The sequence below is a fragment of the Daktulosphaira vitifoliae genome, unplaced genomic scaffold, assembly GCF_025091365.1.
Source record: "Daktulosphaira vitifoliae isolate Bord-2020 unplaced genomic scaffold, ASM2509136v1 Scaffold_1, whole genome shotgun sequence".
Taxonomy (NCBI): Eukaryota; Metazoa; Arthropoda; class Insecta; order Hemiptera; family Phylloxeridae; genus Daktulosphaira; species Daktulosphaira vitifoliae.
The window spans coordinates 84,136,500-84,158,132 of NW_026099572.1; the positions used below are offsets into that span (position 1 = coordinate 84,136,500).

Genomic DNA, 21,633 nt, shown 5'->3' on the forward strand with positions numbered 1-21,633 from the left:
TTATAATTTCAGTAAAATTGACTTTTTCTAAAAAATACATATTTAAACTTGGAAACTTGGATTGAGAACATGACTCAGTTAATTACTAACTTAAAAAAAACTATAGTCATAATTTTAGTACCTCATAGAGTACTTCAATGAAATAAATGTTTTATTATTATAATTTATTTCGCACAAATTTGTTTGACATTAGTATAGTAATTTTCATGTACATTTATGGTATCTATGAAGCGAGTTTAATAAATATGAATCATAGTACAATAAATAAAAATCATTTAATTAATATTAAAAATAGATGTGAAAAACAACTTAAATTTCTTAAAAAGTAATCGTACTACATTAAGATGGATTTATTTAGATTTATTTATTTATAAAGTAGCTCGGGATAATCGAAAAATGTTGATTTCCTAAAAAAAAACTTCATTACGTGTTTTACTTATTATGAACAAAATCAAATAATAATAAGAACAGATATACTTCTACATAGTAAATGTTTCTTAATTTAGATAAAACATGTTTTAGTATTATTTTGAACAAGTTTTAAAATCAATCAAAGATTTACTGTTGATATTTAAATGTGTCAATAGTTACATAAGTAAACATTCAGCATACTTTAAGTCCTTAAAAACATTTTTAAACTTTATAGAAATCAGAAAAAAAGAGGCTCAAGATTATTAAATTAATTATTCTTTCATAAAGTATTTGTATGACATCATACGTACTTACTTGGAATAAGATTAGTAAAAGGCTGTTTTAAAGCGTTAATTATTTGTATAAGTAGATATATAAAAATATAAATATGAATTAGTTTTTAATAACATTAGCAGTATCGTTTATATAAATCTCAATATAAATTAGCTAATTTTCTAACATAAATAATTATATTAAATGTAAAAACATAAACAAATGAGATAATTGTAAATTATTTTTTTCTTTTAGAATATATAACAGATTTTCTTTAACTGTAAAAGTATAAATATAAAATAAACACCAAAGTTTTTTTTATGTTTGGCCATGCCAATACGAGAAAGAACAAAAAAATCAATATTTAAATTATTGTCAATATTTCCATTTTCACCGCCGTGGGCGCGATCTGCCCCAACTGGTTTACTATTAAGGTAGGGGTCGCAAAAGGCATCACTTGCATATATCGGTGTGTCTATCGTACATTAATATTATGCTGCAGTTGATACATGAATCACAGTTTTGCTTTATTTTATTTTAGTGTTTGGCGTCTTAAATTCACCATTGTACGTTGTTCAATGTAATTACGCAAAACATTGTCTATTAATAATAGTCTTCAATAAAATGATCATGGAGTATAACTGATTTCGTTGGGTTCTACTGTAACAAGTCATAAACTGAAGATTGAAAATTGACTGTATTATTCATTATTATTATAAAATCGCCATTTGTGCGACTGACGCATCGAATAATATTCATTTGGTACTAAGGAACGATTAAAACGTTTATGATTGTATACATTTTATCTGTTAAAATATTTTATGTAACTAATTCTATATTTTATTACATCGTTTAAAGCTTACGTTGCTAACCATAATTTAAGATATAAATTTTTGTTGTCAGGTGTTGATAGCAAGAAAAACATTTAACATTTCAAAAGAATTTGCAGTATATTAAATTTTTGTCATTTTAATTTTAATATTACCAACTACAAAAACTATGAGATTTAACTCGACGACGTGGTGTCTCGTTAAGTTGAGTAAACGTTATATATGTATTTAATGTAAATTCGAAATAAAAACTTTGAATTGACAAAACAAATGAGAAAATGCATTTACAATTACTTCACACTAAATATTTTTAATTTTTGTGAAAATAAATGTCTATTTATTAAATCTGTTTATTTTTTTATTGAGAGGTAATATTACTTTTTTGTCGTTATACATATTTTCATATGACACCATAGTTTTAATTTTTCTAATAACCTATAATGTATTCTCACCAATAAAGGTTTCGGGGAATCCGATGCAGTTGAAAAATGTTGATAAACTGCCCAATTAGTCCTTTTTTGAGTTTGCGGTGAAGATTCTATTTCGGTTACCGATTCTTCTGCAGCTTTGCGATGTTGTCGAAGACTGGTCCATTTTTTTGGTGTTTTCTAAAAAATATATTAGCATAATAAGTACACAATAGAATATCAAGTATCACTAGGCATAATATGCTTAAAAATGTATACAAAACCTAAAGCGGCCTACCAAATTCAGTTAATTCGGTAACATATTGTACCTGGGTGTGTAGGTACCGAATTCAATTGCATAGCGCCAAACTATGTAAGTTTGCCCATCCATTCTGACAAAAACAAAAACTTTTAGAGAACGTTAAATAAAATAATTTACCATACTGAAAGACACTGTATTTTATTAAAATATTCTAAATTATCCAACCGTTCAAAATTATTACATTAATGTTGTATTTTGATTTTGTAAGTATTCATATGCCCATTTATTATTTTACAAATATGGGCTATGTACTATTGTTAATTTTATATTAATGCATTTTTTCAATATAAAAAGTAGCTTTTTAAGTATTACTATACTGTAATTAAAAAAAGTAGTATTACATATTTTTAATAGGTGAGATGTTATAAAACCCTTTTTGTTGATATTCTATGAATGGTTAATTTATATCAAAAAATACTAACTGCTAATTATACTTAGTGTTGCACGTTGTTTGTTATATGTACGGGCTGAGGTGACACGAATAATTCAACACATGAGTGTCTAGTATACAACTGATTTAATTAACAAGAGATACCACCGAGCGGCGATAACAATTCCAACAATAACCGGTTCAAATACATATCAGTTTGGTTATTAGGATAACTAATTGAAAAATAAGCTTGCACTATAGAAGATAAATTTATAGGTCTTAGTCTTGCGGTTAATTGTAATAACAGTAAAACAGCCAAAGGCGTTGCTTACTAAAACCTACACCAGTAAACAAGCGTATATGAAGTGAGTAAGTCTCAAAACATAATGAATTCTTTTTATTTATTTTAATAATCCGAGTAATATTACTATTAATTGATATTTGTGTTTGTTTTTTTAATACTAAATATTTAATATTATAATATTAATTATAAATTTAATTATGGCGTTAAAGAACTTCCCACCTAGAATAAAAAATATGTTGTGATATTATATATAATTATAATATATTTTAACGGAGTTAAATGTCTCGAAAGTATTCTAAATATATTTTATAAATTTATAAAGTCTCGATTCCTAGTGATGAGTGTATTAGTATAATATAAGTTATATCCAATCTGATTTGATAATATATCAGGTTAACATTCAGCTACTTGTACTTCGGGAAAATCCATTTTCAATAAAATGAGCAAATCTTCTTTTCCCTCGTCTTAATCATAACTTTTTTAGGTTAACTACTCGTATCCCAAACCTTTATTTGACACAGTCTCCCACATAATCTATACACACACCAGCAGTCATCAAATTACCCCAATTACACACAGACACCCCTTTTATGGTCTTCCTCTTCTTACTTCAACGTTCATTTCTATAATCACTCTTACAGCTTTTGATTTTTCTCTCCTCATAATATGATTGAACTATCTGTGCCTATTTTTTGTCTTTACAAATAACAATTTAACACTCAAAATATTATAAGAGTATGGAGTTCTAAATAATGTAACGTGACAAAAAGATATCCCATCATTTCTTATCTAATTGTATATTAATTAATTTTGGTTCAACTATCAGTATGTGCGATGGCATATAATATTTTTATGTTTTGATTTTGTGTGTTATGTTTGGGCGTGTTATCTGTATCAGCCGTGTCATAAATATTACTACTACGAACAGATTGGTGGATATCAAAATGTCTACACTCAATTTTTCAGTCTGTGAAGCTCTATAATGGACTGAACACCACTAAACGTATCATTGATTATTACATTGTCCAGTGTAGACTTACTATTACATTAATTTTAGTTTCTGTAATTTCCGACTGACCTTATCCCCTAGGTGTTTGAGAGTGCATTATTAAAGTCCTCTATGCAATTCCATCAGTTTAACCGATATGACACACCAGTTGTCGGAAATTAGCCTCATTGGAACTGGTTAGCGTTAATTTTCTATCGTAGCGAGCATTTATTTTTGTTGTTGTTGTATGCATTATCATTTTATGTGAATTATTTTTTTTTTTTACAAAAGTCCGCTACATTTAATATGTATTTTTAATTTATATATAGCATCGGTTGAGTCTGACTTTGTCTTCTTAGCTATTCGCGGGACTGATATTCGCGGATATTTTTTATATAAAATATATTAAGCCAATTTTTAAAAAAAAATTTAGTGCACCGTGTTATATGTACGTGTTACGGAATTTTTTTACATATATATTTTTTTGTAGGAGCTCCTATTATTTTATAGGTCCCTTGACATAGCAAGTGTGTTAAAAGACCACCTGTCATGTTTATGTAGTTTTTTTTTATAAAATTTTCCCAACGGTAAGGNTTTTTTTATGAGCAATGATAAGTTACAAAGAATAGAAAAATTATGTACTTAATGGTTTATGAATATTTAACAAATCCGATTTATCATAAATTATAAAAACCCTAGCTTCTTCATTTTTTTTTATGAAAATTTTTGAGTCCTTGAACCATACAAATTTATAATCATTCTCTTTTGCAAAATTTCTGGTATTATAAAATAGTTCACTGTTGTACTTAGTAAGATAATTATTAATGTAAATACCTGTTTCTCCCCAATTTTTATTTACAGAGCTAGCATTCATTTTTATTTTCTTCGAAGCCTCCATAATTTTCTTTTTTTGATCCAAGGAAGATATTTCAGCAACTATTTTCGAAGATTTGTTTTGAAATTTCGAAATTATACGATATGCTTTGTTTACTGTAACTTTTTGATCCAACTTCTCAGCAATACTCTCAACTATTTTTATACAATTTTCTTTTTTAACTTCAGGAATACCTATTATTTCAATATAGTTTGAAATCGAATTTTGTTCTAACATATTTACACGTTTTGACAAGGCAGACAATTCATTATTTAAAACCTGGTTTTTTTCTTTAAGTAGATTATTTTCATTTTTCAGTTCTTTTATAGTTTTCAGTACTTCTTTTAATTGCTTGCCAAATTCGTCAAATTGGCTACTGAGAAAATTTACAGATCGTGTAAGCGTAGTTAACGAGTCATTCGATTCAATTATATTGTTTACGTTTTTATCTTTTGAGATTACAACTGTATTAGTTTTACGCGAAGTTATGGGATCATTTGATTCAAATATATATTTAAATGTGTCAATAGTTACATAAGTAAACATTCAGCATACTTTAAGTCCTTATAAACATTTTTAAACTTTATAGAAATCAGAAAAAAAGAGGCTCAAGATTATTAAATTAATTATTCTTTCATAAAGTATTTGTATGACATCATACGTACTTACTTGGAATAAGATTAGTAAAAGGCTGTTTTAAAGCGTTAATTATTTGTATAAGTAGATATATAAAAATATAAATATGAATTAGTTTTTAATAACATTAGCAGTATCGTTTATATAAATCTCAATATAAATTAGCTAATTTTCTAACATAAATAATTATATTAAATGTAAAAACATAAACAAATGAGATAATTGTAAATTATTTTTTTCTTTTAGAATATATAACAGATTTTCTTTAACTGTAAAAGTATAAATATAAAATAAACACCAAAGTTTTTTTTATGTTTGGCCATGCCAATACGAGAAAGAACAAAAAAATCAATATTTAAATTATTGTCAATATTTCCATTTTCACCGCCGTGGGCGCGATCTGCCCCAACTGGTTTACTATTAAGGTAGGGGTCGCAAAAGGCATCACTTGCATATATCGGTGTGTCTATCGTACATTAATATTATGCTGCAGTTGATACATGAATCACAGTTTTGCTTTATTTTATTTTAGTGTTTGGCGTCTTAAATTCACCATTGTACGTTGTTCAATGTAATTACGCAAAACATTGTCTATTAATAATAGTCTTCAATAAAATGATCATGGAGTATAACTGATTTCGTTGGGTTCTACTGTAACAAGTCATAAACTGAAGATTGAAAATTGACTGTATTATTCATTATTATTATAAAATCGCCATTTGTGCGACTGACGCATCGAATAATATTCATTTGGTACTAAGGAACGATTAAAACGTTTATGATTGTATACATTTTATCTGTTAAAATATTTTATGTAACTAATTCTATATTTTATTACATCGTTTAAAGCTTACGTTGCTAACCATAATTTAAGATATAAATTTTTGTTGTCAGGTGTTGATAGCAAGAAAAACATTTAACATTTCAAAAGAATTTGCAGTATATTAAATTTTTGTCATTTTAATTTTAATATTACCAACTACAAAAACTATGAGATTTAACTCGACGACGTGGTGTCTCGTTAAGTTGAGTAAACGTTATATATGTATTTAATGTAAATTCGAAATAAAAACTTTGAATTGACAAAACAAATGAGAAAATGCATTTACAATTACTTCACACTAAATATTTTTAATTTTTGTGAAAATAAATGTCTATTTATTAAATCTGTTTATTTTTTTATTGAGAGGTAATATTACTTTTTTGTCGTTATACATATTTTCATATGACACCATAGTTTTAATTTTTCTAATAACCTATAATGTATTCTCACCAATAAAGGTTTCGGGGAATCCGATGCAGTTGAAAAATGTTGATAAACTGCCCAATTAGTCCTTTTTTGAGTTTGCGGTGAAGATTCTATTTCGGTTACCGATTCTTCTGCAGCTTTGCGATGTTGTCGAAGACTGGTCCATTTTTTTGGCGTTTTCTAAAAAATATATTAGCATAATAAGTACACAATAGAATATCAAGTATCACTAGGCATAATATGCTTAAAAATGTATACAAAACCTAAAGCGGCCTACCAAATTCAGTTAATTCGGTAACATATTGTACCTGGGTGTGTAGGTACCGAATTCAATTGCATAGCGCCAAACTATGTAAGTTTGCCCATCCATTCTGACAAAAACAAAAACTTTTAGAGAACGTTAAATAAAATAATTTACCATACTGAAAGACACTGTATTTTATTAAAATATTCTAAATTATCCAACCGTTCAAAATTATTACATTAATGTTGTATTTTGATTTTGTAAGTATTCATATGCCCATTTATTATTTTACAAATATGGGCTATGTACTATTGTTAATTTTATGTTAATGCATTTTTTCAATATAAAAAGTAGCTTTTTAAGTATTACTATACTGTAATTAAAAAAAGTAGTATTACATATTTTTAATAGGTGAGATGTTATAAAACCCTTTTTGTTGATATTCTATGAATGGTTAATTTATATCAAAAAATACTAACTGCTAATTATACTTAGTGTTGCACGTTGTTTGTTATATGTACGGGCTGAGGTGACACGAATAATTCAACACATGAGTGTCTAGTATACAACTGATTTAATTAACAAGAGATACCACCGAGCGGCGATAACAATTCCAACAATAACCGGTTCAAATACATATCAGTTTGGTTATTAGGATAACTAATTGAAAAATAAGCTTGCACTATAGAAGATAAATTTATAGGTCTTAGTCTTGCGGTTAATTGTAATAACAGTAAAACAGCCAAAGGCGTTGCTTACTAAAACCTACACCAGTAAACAAGCGTATATGAAGTGAGTAAGTCTCAAAACATAATGAATTCTTTTTATTTATTTTAATAATCCGAGTAATATTACTATTAATTGATATTTGTGTTTGTTTTTTTAATACTAAATATTTAATATTATAATATTAATTATAAATTTAATTATGGCGTTAAAGAACTTCCCACCTAGAATAAAAAATATGTTGTGATATTATATATAATTATAATATATTTTAACGGAGTTAAATGTCTCGAAAGTATTCTAAATATATTTTATAAATTTATAAAGTCTCGATTCCTAGTGATGAGTGTATTAGTATAATATAAGTTATATCCAATCTGATTTGATAATATATCAGGTTAACATTCAGCTACTTGTACTTCGGGAAAATCCATTTTCAATAAAATGAGCAAATCTTCTTTTCCCTCGTCTTAATCATAACTTTTTTAGGTTAACTACTCGTATCCCAAACCTTTATTTGACACAGTCTCCCACATAATCTATACACACACCAGCAGTCATCAAATTACCCCAATTACACCCAGACACCCCTTTTATGGTCTTCCTCTTCTTACTTCAACGTTCATTTCTATAATCACTCTTACAGCTTTTGATTTTTCTCTCCTCATAATATGATTGAACTATCTGTGCCTATTTTTTGTCTTTACAAATAACAATTTAACACTCAAAATATTATAAGAGTATGGAGTTCTAAATAATGTAACGTGACAAAAAGATATCCCATCATTTCTTATCTAATTGTATATTAATTAATTTTGGTTCAACTATCAGTATGTGCGATGGCATATAATATTTTTATGTTTTGATTTTGTGTGTTATGTTTGGGCGTGTTATCTGTATCAGCCGTGTCATAAATATTACTACTACGAACAGATTGGTGGATATCAAAATGTCTACACTCAATTTTTCAGTCTGTGAAGCTCTATAATGGACTGAACACCACTAAACGTATCATTGATTATTACATTGTCCAGTGTAGACTTACTATTACATTAATTTTAGTTTCTGTAATTTCCGACTGACCTTATCCCCTAGGTGTTTGAGAGTGCATTATTAAAGTCCTCTATGCAATTCCATCAGTTTAACCGATATGACACACCAGTTGTCGGAAATTAGCCTCATTGGAACTGGTTAGCGTTAATTTTCTATCGTAGCGAGCATTTATTTTTGTTGTTGTTGTATGCATTATCATTTTATGTGAATTATTTTTTTTTTTTACAAAAGTCCGCTACATTTAATATGTATTTTTAATTTATATATAGCATCGGTTGAGTCTGACTTTGTCTTCTTAGCTATTCGCGGGACTGATATTCGCGGATATTTTTTATATAAAATATATTAAGCCAATTTTTAAAAAAAAATTTAGTGCACCGTGTTATATGTACGTGTTACGGAATTTTTTTACATATATATTTTTTTGTAGGAGCTCCTATTATTTTATAGGTCCCTTGACATAGCAAGTGTGTTAAAAGACCACCTGTCATGTTTATGTAGTTTTTTTTTATAAAATTTTCCCAACGGTAAGGGACACGTTTAAAGACTGCGCGTTTTAATTATTAATTATTTATTTATTAGGGATGAATATTTCACTGACAACGTGATACGATTAGTGGTGTTTCATTTAACTCAAGGTGTCCCAATTTGTTGCGATAGTTTGTCGGATTGGAGCGATATGCAAACACACGGAGGCATTCATCGCATTCTCTAGTATAAAATTGTAACTTATATACTTAAGTTGTATGTGAAACTTTTATTAATGTCTTATTCTTTTTTCTGATCCCTTTAATTTGCAGACAAAATTTTTTGACTGTTAGGTTTTTTGTCTCGTGTTAACTTAAATTGTTTTTTATTTAATAAAGTCCTCTTTATTTAACTTAATCATGAACTTTTTTTCATGTGTGTTGCATCTTCAATGGACTTGTTGAATACAAATCTGATAAATGCGCTGTTGATGGACATAAAAAAAATGATCTCACTAAGTATATCAATGAAAATCAGGAAAATAAAATTGAAACTCAATTTCAATTTAAATTATATCTAAAACTTTTTAAAAGGCTTGAATAATTATTTTGTCATATTTTCAATGATGATGATCAGTTTTACATCCTTCTATTCCCGAACTTAACATACTACAGAGAGTCGTAGTCCTCTATTACTTGTTAAGGAGTCAAAGATGGTTATTGACTAAGCCAATGATGGATGGTACGGGTATTATGGCCAGCTTGCACTAGAGACTCTCCGACACAAACAATGAGATAATCACAAGAATCTCGTTGGCACCTTGGGGATCGAACACGGGACCCCGAACGCCGAAACATGCGTATCTACCAAATTATGCATCGTTAATGTTGTTGTCGCCTTTTTTGTCCCTTGACAAAGTGTAATGTGCTGCCTTGTCATGCATAGTACTTTTTTTTATATAGATAATAGCTCTAGTGATACACTATTACGCAAATATAGTAAATCACCCTGCGATTCGCCTTTACACTTGTACATCGTGATATAATTGCCTTGCAATTACTCCAACCCACTGGTGTTAATGAATGATTTGATGACAAAGTTCATTTCATTTGTGCTATTTTTTAAGACTACAATAATTGACAAGTACTTAATTATTTGTCATTATTTAATCATATTTATATATACAGAGTGATTTTTTTATCATAACCCACTCAATTACTTACAGAATAATAATAATTAAAAATTTTTTTTTTATTACTATCTTTAGTTACACATTATTCTTGAATTATTAACTATGTAATACTTTTTAAGATCATCCCTTATGCCTGGTAAGGGTGTCAACTTTGTTTTTTTAAAAGGTAACACATATTTTGAATTTAATAAAATGTTTGAGTTTTCAATTCAATAACAAATGTCATTTGAATTTTTAATATAACTTTATTCGTTTATTAGATTTAAACATTTAAAGTTNGTTTATTAGATATAAACATTTAAAGTTTCAATTTTTTGAGTTAATATATAGGTATAATACACAAGGGATTACAAATACAGGTAGCTAATTGATTTTTTATGATATTGCTATCACAGTCACGGATTGTTTATTATCAATTATGACTATCAATAGATATACATTTTGTATTGTCAGTTAGTATATTTATAAACTCANTGTATTGTCAGTTAGTGTATTTATAAACTCACAACAATGTGTCTTACTACCATTGATAATAACAATGCTTTGTACCTGCTAATATCGATGTCATAAAAAACCAATTAGCTACCTGTAATTTTAATCCCTAGTGTATTATACATGTATATTAACTCAAAAAATTGAAACTTTAAATGTTTATATCTAATAAACGAATAAAGTTATATTAAAAATTCAAATGACATTTGTTATTGAATTGAAAACTCAAACATTTTATTAAATTCAAAATATGTGTTACCATTTAAAAAAACAAAGTTGACACCCTTACCAGGCATAAGGGATGATCTTAAAAAGTATTACATAGTTAATAATTCAAGAATAATGTGTAACTAAAGATAGTAATAAAAAAAAAATTTTTAATTATTATTATTCTGTAAGTAATTGAGTGGGTTATGATAAAAAAATCACTCTGTATATATATATATATATATGATTTTTTAATAAATTAATTTTGCCTCTTCATATAGCCCATTTCTATAATTCTTTTTCCTGACTGTTTAAAGACAAAACAACGGACTTTAACTAACTCGCAAGAGTATCACCGAGTGTAACGTCCAAACAGGATTCTTGTATTTTATTTCTATGACCCTTCAAAAATCATCTTACCCTAGTTTATAAAACATGGGAAACAGATATTTTTAAGGTCGTCCAATATAAATATGGTAAAAAGACAATATAGACATGAGAATTTTGGTGCACATCAACTGTTAACTACTCAATGATCATCAGATTTAATTTAATTTATATTACTACGTATTTTTTGCACTAAATTTTTAATTTGACATGATTCAAATGAATAATTTTTTTCTTTGTATGTTTTTTTTAGTTTAATAACGATTTGTAAAGCATTTTTCCCAAATCGATAAAATAATTAAACTAATTTCAGTGTTTACAAACATTAAGAAACCTTAAAAAAGCAACAATAGAAGAAGCTTTATAAATCCATAAAATTAAGATATCAATTATCCTACGTCGCATATCCCTTTAGCCTATACTTAAAAATGACTTTAACTCAAAAAGTAATAATGCAAAACTGTATCAAACTCTTTAAAAGTAAAAAAAATTCTATTTCATTTTCTAAAACTACTATTAAATATTCCCTATTAAAAAAGTTTTTATTTACAATAAAATTCATATTCATCATGGATTAAAAAAATTTATTTATTTATTTTTAGTACACTCTTTTGAAAAAACATTTAACAAAAAAATTGGAACTATTATTTTTAATAAATCATACTGTTTATGTAAAATATATAAATGTAAAAGCTTATAGAATAATTAAATATTCTGATATTCAAATGGCCAGAAAAACGTATAATATTTTACAAAATAGTAAATTAAATAATAATGACTGCTCGATAAAAAAATTCTATTTAAGAATACATTTATTGTGATTTTTATAAATCAGGGATTCAAAAGGTTATGTTATGCATAACCTTTTGAAATCCTCGTTATAACTGTTACATTTTAAACAAAATTTTTAATTTAAAACACAAAGAAAAACAAAAAACATAAAAAAAATTGTGATATATTAAACATAAAATATGATTATAATTAGTGATGGGCATTTTCGAATATTTTAAACTATTCGAATTGTTTTTATACAACCGCATAGTGTGCTGTTATTATAGACTATCGAATAGTTTTAAAAAATATGTTTATGGGCTCGCGAATGGTTTCAAAAAATATTCGATTAGTTTTATCTAAAATTTTTATTAAGTACACTTAATTATAATAAGAAGATAATTAGCGAATACTTAAAATAAATTATTATACAATTAATAATAGTAAAAAGTACCATTTTATTTATTTTTAGTTTGTGAGTCGTTGGTAAAAACTGATAAATATGGGTCGAAAATTAAAAAGCAGTTCTTTTTTTCAATGACTAATGATATATTTTCAGTTTTATCGGAAAGGTTTGTTCTATGCGCAACAGATTTTTCGTAAATACTTAAGTCTTATTTTACACTTAATACCTTGTATACTGTTCTTAGTCTAGCATTACCTGCTCTTTTGTCTTACAAAGGCATAACACCGATCAAGAGGACAGCGCGTTTTTAATTTTTACGTTTGTAAATTGTGTTCAAATTGTGTTTATACCACCGAATATTTTATTTTTATCATAAACTATCAAATATTTTGAAAACTATTCGAATAGAGGTACCGAATAGTTTTAAAAACTATCGAATAGTTTAAAAACTATTCGAATATATGTGCAACAATCGAATATTTTTACTATTCGAATAGTTTTTAAATGACTATCGAATAGTTCGATAGTTACTATTCGATATTTCACATCCCTAATTATAATATTATGAAACATTTAAAAATTTTATTTAGGAAAATGAAGCCTTTAATCCCTTTTTTGAGATGCTTATGATAATGATTTAAGCCCCATATTATTGTAAAACTTAAAAATGTTTAACGTTTACATGTTGAAAAATGTTATACTCAATTTTAAAATAACGTTATGATTTATAAAAACGTTAAACAAAAACGTAATATTAATCTGTCCTCTGAAACAAATAATATAAAGAAGTTTTTATTGTTATTCTTAATGAAAAACTTGTTTTTAATATAATTGAGTATTAAGTATAACAATTTCCCCTTTTCAAATTATCCTTCAAATAAATTTTAGATTGATTAAATTTAAACAATAGTCAAAAATGGATTTAAGTTTAATTTATATTAATTATACTTTATACAACAGAATTGACAATTTTTTCAATTTTCGATTTGAAAACTTTCACATATAATATTGAATTTAATACTGATATCCTAACTTAATTATAAAATAGAATTAATATACTTTTAAATTGATTAAGAATTAATAATAAAAATAATAATAATAATCAAAAAAATCATTATTTTATTTATTTATAACAGCATTTTCTTGTTTGAAAATGAAATATTATTTCTCACGCTTGTAGTTTTAATAACTAACACAATTATTGCTGACATGAGGTTTTTATCAAAGTTCTAAAAACTGAATTTATTACATTTGCACATACTTCGCTGTCTAAATTACAGATAAAAGATATACGTTCATAAAAGAACATTAAAAGTTGTGTAATTATATAATTATAGCTGCAATAGCTTAAATAAATTAAAAACTTTATTTAAAAATATAGAAATACTTTTAAAGTATGACGTATATTAAATATTGAATTTGAATACTTTATTTATAACAATTGAAAATGAAGAAATACTATCAATAATATTATTGTTTATCAAATCATTTATTAGACTAAACAAAACTCATTATATATAGGCTTTTTTTAAATAAGAGACCACTTAATATTAGAGTAAGCTTTATAAAAAATTTCATTTGAATTAAGAATAATATACCTTTAGAAACTCATGGTTGATGTTTATATCAATTTCATTAAATGATTTTAAAACATGTTAATATGGAAAAAGTAAATGTTAACTATCTTTGGTTTATACGTATATAAATATATTTATTTATATAAGTGATAAAGAATAAGAAATATATTAATAGTTAAATTTATTGACTATGAATTTTTACATAAAAATGACAAACATTTTGAATTTTTTATTTTAGTTAAAATTGAAGAGAATTATTTACGAAAACGATATGATTCTGAAAAAAAATGTTTTTTTTAAACATACCTAATGAGATCTACAATAACTATAATATTAATATAACTTACAAGTTAAAATACATTTTTTTTACTTTATTTTTTAATTGAATTTTTTTTAGTTAAGTAATTTTGAAATAAATCTGATAACAGAGTATACAATATTAATAACCGAAAATTATAAAAAAAAATATTTAATTTTTCAATTATCATACTGAATTACTATTTTAAAAAATGTATTAAATTTAAGTTTAAAATATTGAAATAATTTGTTTGTAATAAAAAAAAATGTTTATTATGAAAGTCTTATAAAAAAGTTAAAGATCTGGAATAATAATTTTTAAACCAACTTAAAATATTTAAAATTACACCTACTGTATTTATTATACTAAACAAAGTCAGTAGTATGATAATAATTGCTGTTTATCATGTTCATCTATAGTGTTATAATTAGTCTCTTTTAAATAATAATTAATTTAAATTTATTATAATAAACAATATTAATTTTAAGTTGCTTTAATTACATTAAAAAAATGATAAGAGTACAACTCACTAATTTTTTACACAGCAAGATCATAAAATATACAAAAAAAAATTAGTGATTTTTTTTTTTCTTAGAAAATTCTAATTACAAAGGATTTTATTTTTTTAATGAATCGTTAATTTTTAAAGTTTTAAATGACGCTTGATCAAATTTCAATATAATAACAATTATAATAACTATTGTTGAATATTACTATAAATTAAATTTTAATTTATTATAGTATACTTCCTATAGCTTAGAATAGAAATATTTGTACAGTGTGATTTATTTCAGTGTTTAAATATATTTTAGGTAATATTCTTTATAAGAGTACCAGGTTTATTAGTTTTAAATGCAACATATTTAACTAGTTCACTTAATAAAAAATAATCCAACTAAGAAAATGACACCTCCACAATAACTTTTGAAATAGTATTCGGGAGTAATTAACATTTTTTATTTTGACAGGAGGTTAGGTGTGGCGTATATTATTTTTAACATATCACATAACTCTGCACAACACTTTCTACCCAGGTATAAAAAAGTTTATAACTCGTTAACTACTGATTGAAAAGTTTTAATAAACCAATCAAATTCTTAATTGGATTTTTTTCAATTTTATGAAATAGTTTAATCTGTATGTTGCCATTAAAAAAAAATAAAGTTGGAATCCTTATAATAGATAAGTGATAAACCTAAAAAATATTTAATCACTCAAAAATTGGGGAATATTTAAGAAGCCAAAAAAAAATTCTCTAAATAATTATAAGTTTTTAAGAAATCTATTGCTCAACGATAAAACAATCAATAAGTATAATTATTAGTTAAATGAAAACTGAGTGCTTAAAACGCAGAAGTAGTCTTATCTGTCCGTTATGGTAATAACGAACATCGATAAATACAATCCCGTTCCTCACCGTTTTTCAAATTTAAAATGCTAATATCTCTAATAAATTTATTATTACAAAACTGTTTTTCTACTTATAAAAATTTTATTTAGACCATGCTTTATTTAATAGCAAAAATATAGTTTCCCATTTAACCGTCAAAAACTATCCTTAATAAAACACCTACTAAAAAACAGTTTTTTCTTAAAATATGGTTTATAAAAATTGATGAAATTTTAATCTATATAATTTTATGAAAAACTCAATATTTAACGAAAAAATATTGAATATTATAGTACATTTGATAAATAACACTGTGTATATATTTATGTTCTAAGCTATAGGAAATATGATATGATAAATTAAAATTTAATTTATATTAATTTAAATGACAGTTTCTTATCATATAGAAATTTGAAAAATTATTATTTAAAACATTATTTTTCCAATTCATTAAAAAAATTAAATCTTCTCTTATTAGACAAAATACATAAAAATATAATACTATATTTATGTAGTATATATAATAAATTACAATGTATATATTTATATATATATATATCTTTTCGTCAAATAAACGTTAATTTCATTAATTTAATTTTCATTTTTTTGCGAATATAAATCTAAACGTTTATAATTATAATAGTCGATTAATGTTAAGTGTTCATACTATCCTAATTAATTAATAAAATTATATCATTAAAAACTCGTTATAAATAGTAAATTTTTCTTTTTTTTTCGTTTGTATCCCTTAACTATAAAAAATAATGATATATTAATATCATTTTATATCAATTTAAAAAATATCAATTTTAGATTAATGAAATTAATAAAAAATAATTTTTAAATATGTATACATAAAAAAATATACAATTTTGTCATTATTGATTAATTTTACCTTCAATTCAAAGCTGAGAATGTATTGATTTTACTATGATATGTTTTTTTTTTTATTACTTTTTGTGACTGTTACCACTTTTTCTCAGCTTTCGCCGAACCGATGTCTTTCAACGATACGTCAAATATTACAAATAGTACTAGTCAAAGATAAAACCCTTAAAAATTTCTCACATTTCTCGTAAATGGGGGAAAATATCCAAAAAAATTACAAATTTAAAAATCATTAATTTTACTTAAAATTGTCATAACTTTTTTTAAAAATGATCAAATCAATATAATTTTTTTTATATAAATATGTTAGGTACTTATCTATCATTTGGTATATTTTTTATATAAATCTAACCCTTTACCAGACCTCAGAGGGTGATTCAAAATGACAACTTTTTCAACATAACTTTTAATAGTGTACCGGAAATACTGACACTTTTATATATACTTTTATATATATTTAAAGTTAATAAAAAAAAAAATACAATTATTGTAAAAAATTCTTTTTTATATTTTTAACTTTATAATGCTATAACTCTTTGAAAAATGTATGGATTATTATAATTTTTTTAAGATAAATATTATTTATATTCTTCTTTTATGCGACACACTTTTTTTTAATCGGACCCTTTCCCTTTATATATTATAAATATATTACACTTATAAATTATAACATCTGTAATCAGAATAAAAATATGGAAATAGGAGATCATGTAGATTTTGGAATGATCCACCAATTTTTTAAAATTAAACACTATCTACTGATTTACATCGAAGCGTTTTTTATGATAGTAATTTTAATCACTGACAGATATCATCTATACTGGACCCAACTATGCCACGTCCTCACTGTGCCGCGACCCCATTGTGTTAAGTTTTTTTTTATATATTTGATATTATTGAAAAAAAAACACTGTCATACCTTTTAATTGTACCTTTATAATTCAGATACACCGAAAAGTTCGCTACTATTTGCAACAAATCTACTAAATTTGGAAAATTATGATTAAAAATTATTTTTAATAAAATTAAACCATTTAAAAATAAAAATGATTCACACATTTTCAACATTATAATTGGCATTTGTGTAATTTAAATTTAAAACACCTTTAACAAAATGTATCGAGTTAAATGTTAGCGTATTACGTAGACCCATCTTAAGATATTTGTGGTTATACACAATCCATAGTATTTAACTACATGGATCAGAGTTCTAAATTAAACATAGTGCTGTTTGTTAAATTTAAGATTACAATACCATGTTCCTTGAAATTAATCTACTATAAATCTTTTGAACTAAATAAGTGACACTTATTATACTATTATACAATTGAAATAATTAACTTAAGTTTGAGAAAGTAACATTTTGAGAATTGATTAATCTAAACTTTTAAATATATCTTATTTAATGAAGAATTAATATTTAAATTGTTTATTCTAATTTTATATTAAAGAAACAACGATATTGTTGAACTTAATTCCCAGTTACTTCGTAAATAAGTTATCAGGCTTTGCTTACAAATAAAATTATAACAACATAGGGTACAGTCCCTAAATTTGGCTTAATTTTGATGAATGCCTTATTAATTATTAATGTACTTACAATAATCGTTTTTGCAAAATTAGCTAAGTTTCTACAACGCAATATTTTTAATTTACTTTGATAACATTATTATAAAATCTCAATCATACATTTAAATTACTTAATATTTTGTCACAATTAAGATTTTTTTACGACAAATTAGAAAATGAAATTAATGCAAATTATATGTTCCAATGTATTGATCAAAAATGTCATTGATAAAATGTTTCATCTAAATCGTTGGCGATATCCTTATAAGAGGAACTATATCTAACTAACTGGGACTATTACAAGTTGCGTCTAACTAACGAGGGATAGGCTGATTGTCATTAAACCTCAGAAAATCCCATGTCCAGCACTTGTGTACATGCATTTTAATTACGTATTCACGAGAGATTAAGTACACAGAAGTATGAAAATATTTACGGTAACTGTATTTTATTTTAAAGTATGCTAAAAGATATTTTAAATACATTATTGAAATATTTTTTATCTAAAGTTCATTATAATTCATTTTAAAGTTCATTTCACATATGCTTATTTATTTTTTATAACTTAGTAAAACAAGTAAATTTATCTATATAAATCTAGTAATGTGATTCCATAAGGCCTTGTAAATATAATAAAAATATTTTTTTAATTATAATAAAAAAAAAATTACGTGCTAGCCATACAATATAGATAATTACTATTTAAAACTATCAAAACTATTTAAAATCCAGAATCATTTAAAACTTATGTTTCTATAGTTTCATTAAATAAATAAGTCTTAATCTTATATATTTTGATTACTATTCATAGTATACTCTTATTTCGGTAGATATAAAATCGAGTAAACTATTTCTATTTTACATGGACCTAAAAGAAGAGATCAAAATTTCTGAAAATGTAAGTAGTAACGCGTATTATAAAATAGATAGGTAATCGACATTTTTCACGGTTACATTGACTTATTATTACCAACTCAATAATATCATATGTATATATAATAATATATATATATATATATTGATTACAATATAGTAATTTATGTAGTAATTATATTTAGTCAAATTTTGTGATTTTTTTAGGATATTCTTGAAGAAAACTGGATAGATTATGAATCATACTTGGAACGTAATGGAGTGACCGGAGCAATTTTTAATGTATTAAATAATTTGTTTGAAAAAGACCCTTGGCCTAATAGTCCATATCAGTAAATATGATATTTTATTTATTGTCAATTGAGAAAACTTATTTTTTAATTAATATAATGTTTTATTTTACAAATATATTTTTTAACTGATTATTTAACTATTTTTTAACTGATTATTTAAAAAATGTAGATTTGAAGATTCCTATCAAACAAATTAAGTTTTACTTAATTAAAGCCTACAGACTATTATAAATTATATTTTAATCGATGTTTGAAATAATTATCAAAAAAACTTATTAACCTTTAGTCGTTCGCGTGGGGTAAATAACGGAAAGAGCGGGCATGTTGACGATTGGGGCAAGTTTATCAATTTTGTTTAAAAAAATATAGTAGTATTTCTGAATTTTTTTGTAAGTATTTTAATATATTTTAACTAAAAAATGACAATTTTTTTCAAAAATAATTGAAATTAACACATTTATTTTAAATAGAACTTTAACCTTTTAAACAAAAATGATATAATATTGTAGTTTTATGACGCCGGGCTTTAACTTGATTGTGAAAAAATAAATAAATAATTTTTTATCTCAATAACTAAAAAAAATTATTTCGAATAAAAGTATTTTAAATTTTAAGTCTTATTCAAATTAGATGACTACTAGGAGAAAATATTTTGTTGTATTACTTCGTATTGGGATTTTTAATACCTTATTTTTTATATTAGTCTTAGATAAAGTTAAATTGACGTTTTATCAATGTGTTAAATTTAAGTTCGCGCGTGTACTGTTTCGACAAATATTTACCCCACTCGAATTATAGTTTTTTTTTCTATACAGTTTTTATGGAAAATATTTGTCAAATATGTTGAGCCAGATAGAGATAAATTTACCTTAAGTACTTTAGTACTAAAAATAATAACGATAAAAACAATCATATAATATATTTTCTACGCATTATGTATATAATTATATTTTTAATTATTACGCTATATACAGTGTTCAGAAAGTAAGGAAACAGATTTCTATTGTTCTCATTGATTGCAATAATTGATCTGTATACTTACTTACTGTACACTCTGTATATTGGCAAATATTAATTCAACAAAAAAATGAAAAAATAATAGAGAATAATAAGAAATAAAATAATAAATTTTCTAGTATTCATTTGATTATACTTTTATAAAAAATATATAAAATTTCACAAAAATTGTGGGCTTAACAAGTAGTTTTATCCACGAGTAATTATTATCTTAAGTTTTATATATTATTTTATAGATACTTCTATGAAAAATTAGGAGAATGTTCAGAAATGCGCGTGACTAGGAATAAAATACGGAAAAAATATTCTAAATTAATCAATGATCTCAAATCCATAACAAATGAGATAGAATTTTTATTATTAATACGGGATAATGGCCTTAAATTAAGCTTATATAAAGATTTTGTTAACAATCTTCCTCTTTCAGAGACTTATAATATCAAAAACAAAAAGGTAAAACAAAATAAAATTATTCAATAAGAATATTGAAGACATGTATAAAGTATTGATTTTTTACAAATGAAAATATAGCTATGGCATCATACTTAAGTAATATTTTTTGTCATGTATTATCTTAGATAATATAAGAATGTAAAGTTTGTCATGTAATCTTTTTGTGTCAGATGAGCTTGTTATATTTTATTAAAGATTAATAAAATAAAACGTAGTATTATAAGAAAAATCACAGTAACAATAACAATTATTATTGTTATTGTGATTTTTCACAGTAATAGTATTTTATTCGACTTGAGAAAATAAAATTGTTAAATTAATGTTAGCGCAGTTATTATTGTCAATTTTTCAATCTATTTTGCTTTTATTAATGTAATGTGAAAAATTTTAAATGATTTTCATTCAGATTATAAAAAAATGGTATAGACTATTAATAGAAAACAAAGAAGAAATTTTAAAGCATACGGAGTGATTCTTTCAAACGTTAGCGACTTTATATCTCCTTAAATAATAAAAACGTTGAAATTTTTTATCAATTTTTTTGTTAGTTTTATGTACTATTCAGTTTATTTACAATCATGTACGTTTTAGAACAATTTTTAGATCAATATTTTCGGTAATTTTCTTAATGAGATCATATTTTATTTTATATGGTAGTTAAATAT

At 24.5% G+C, this 21,633-nt stretch overlaps 2 protein-coding genes across 9 annotated transcripts in view; one reads left to right on the forward strand and one right to left on the reverse strand.

Moving 5' to 3' along the window:
• Nucleotides 1–21,633, reverse strand: part of LOC126894686 (adenylate cyclase type 5) — a 118,217-nt gene that overhangs the window by 10,686 nt on the left and 85,898 nt on the right. For 3 of the 4 annotated variants that reach the window (XM_050665872.1, XM_050665874.1, XM_050665875.1), the window contains one exon: nt 6,689–6,844. In XM_050665872.1, the coding sequence (XP_050521829.1) occupies nt 6,689–6,844 (156 nt within the window). Of the gene's footprint in view, nt 1–1,966; nt 2,123–6,688; nt 6,845–21,633 lie in introns of all 4 variants that reach the window. The other variant, XM_050665871.1, reaches the window with a different exon arrangement.
• Nucleotides 1,397–21,058, forward strand: LOC126894692 (uncharacterized). 5 transcript variants are annotated; one of them, XM_050665888.1, is made up of 6 exons: nt 1,397–1,507; nt 1,588–1,718; nt 7,404–7,704; nt 19,163–19,230; nt 19,413–19,537; nt 20,752–21,058. In XM_050665888.1, the coding sequence occupies exons 4-6, from the start codon at nt 19,195–19,197 to the stop codon at nt 20,993–20,995; spliced, it is 405 nt and encodes a 134-aa protein (XP_050521845.1). In that variant the 5' UTR covers nt 1,397–1,507; nt 1,588–1,718; nt 7,404–7,704; nt 19,163–19,194; the 3' UTR covers nt 20,996–21,058. The 5 variants fall into 5 exon arrangements, with proteins under 5 accessions (XP_050521845.1, XP_050521847.1, XP_050521849.1 ...); XM_050665890.1 differs by lacking the exons at nt 1,397–1,507; nt 1,588–1,718; nt 7,404–7,704 and adding an exon at nt 2,671–2,982; XM_050665892.1 differs by lacking the exons at nt 1,397–1,507; nt 1,588–1,718; nt 7,404–7,704 and adding an exon at nt 2,671–2,978.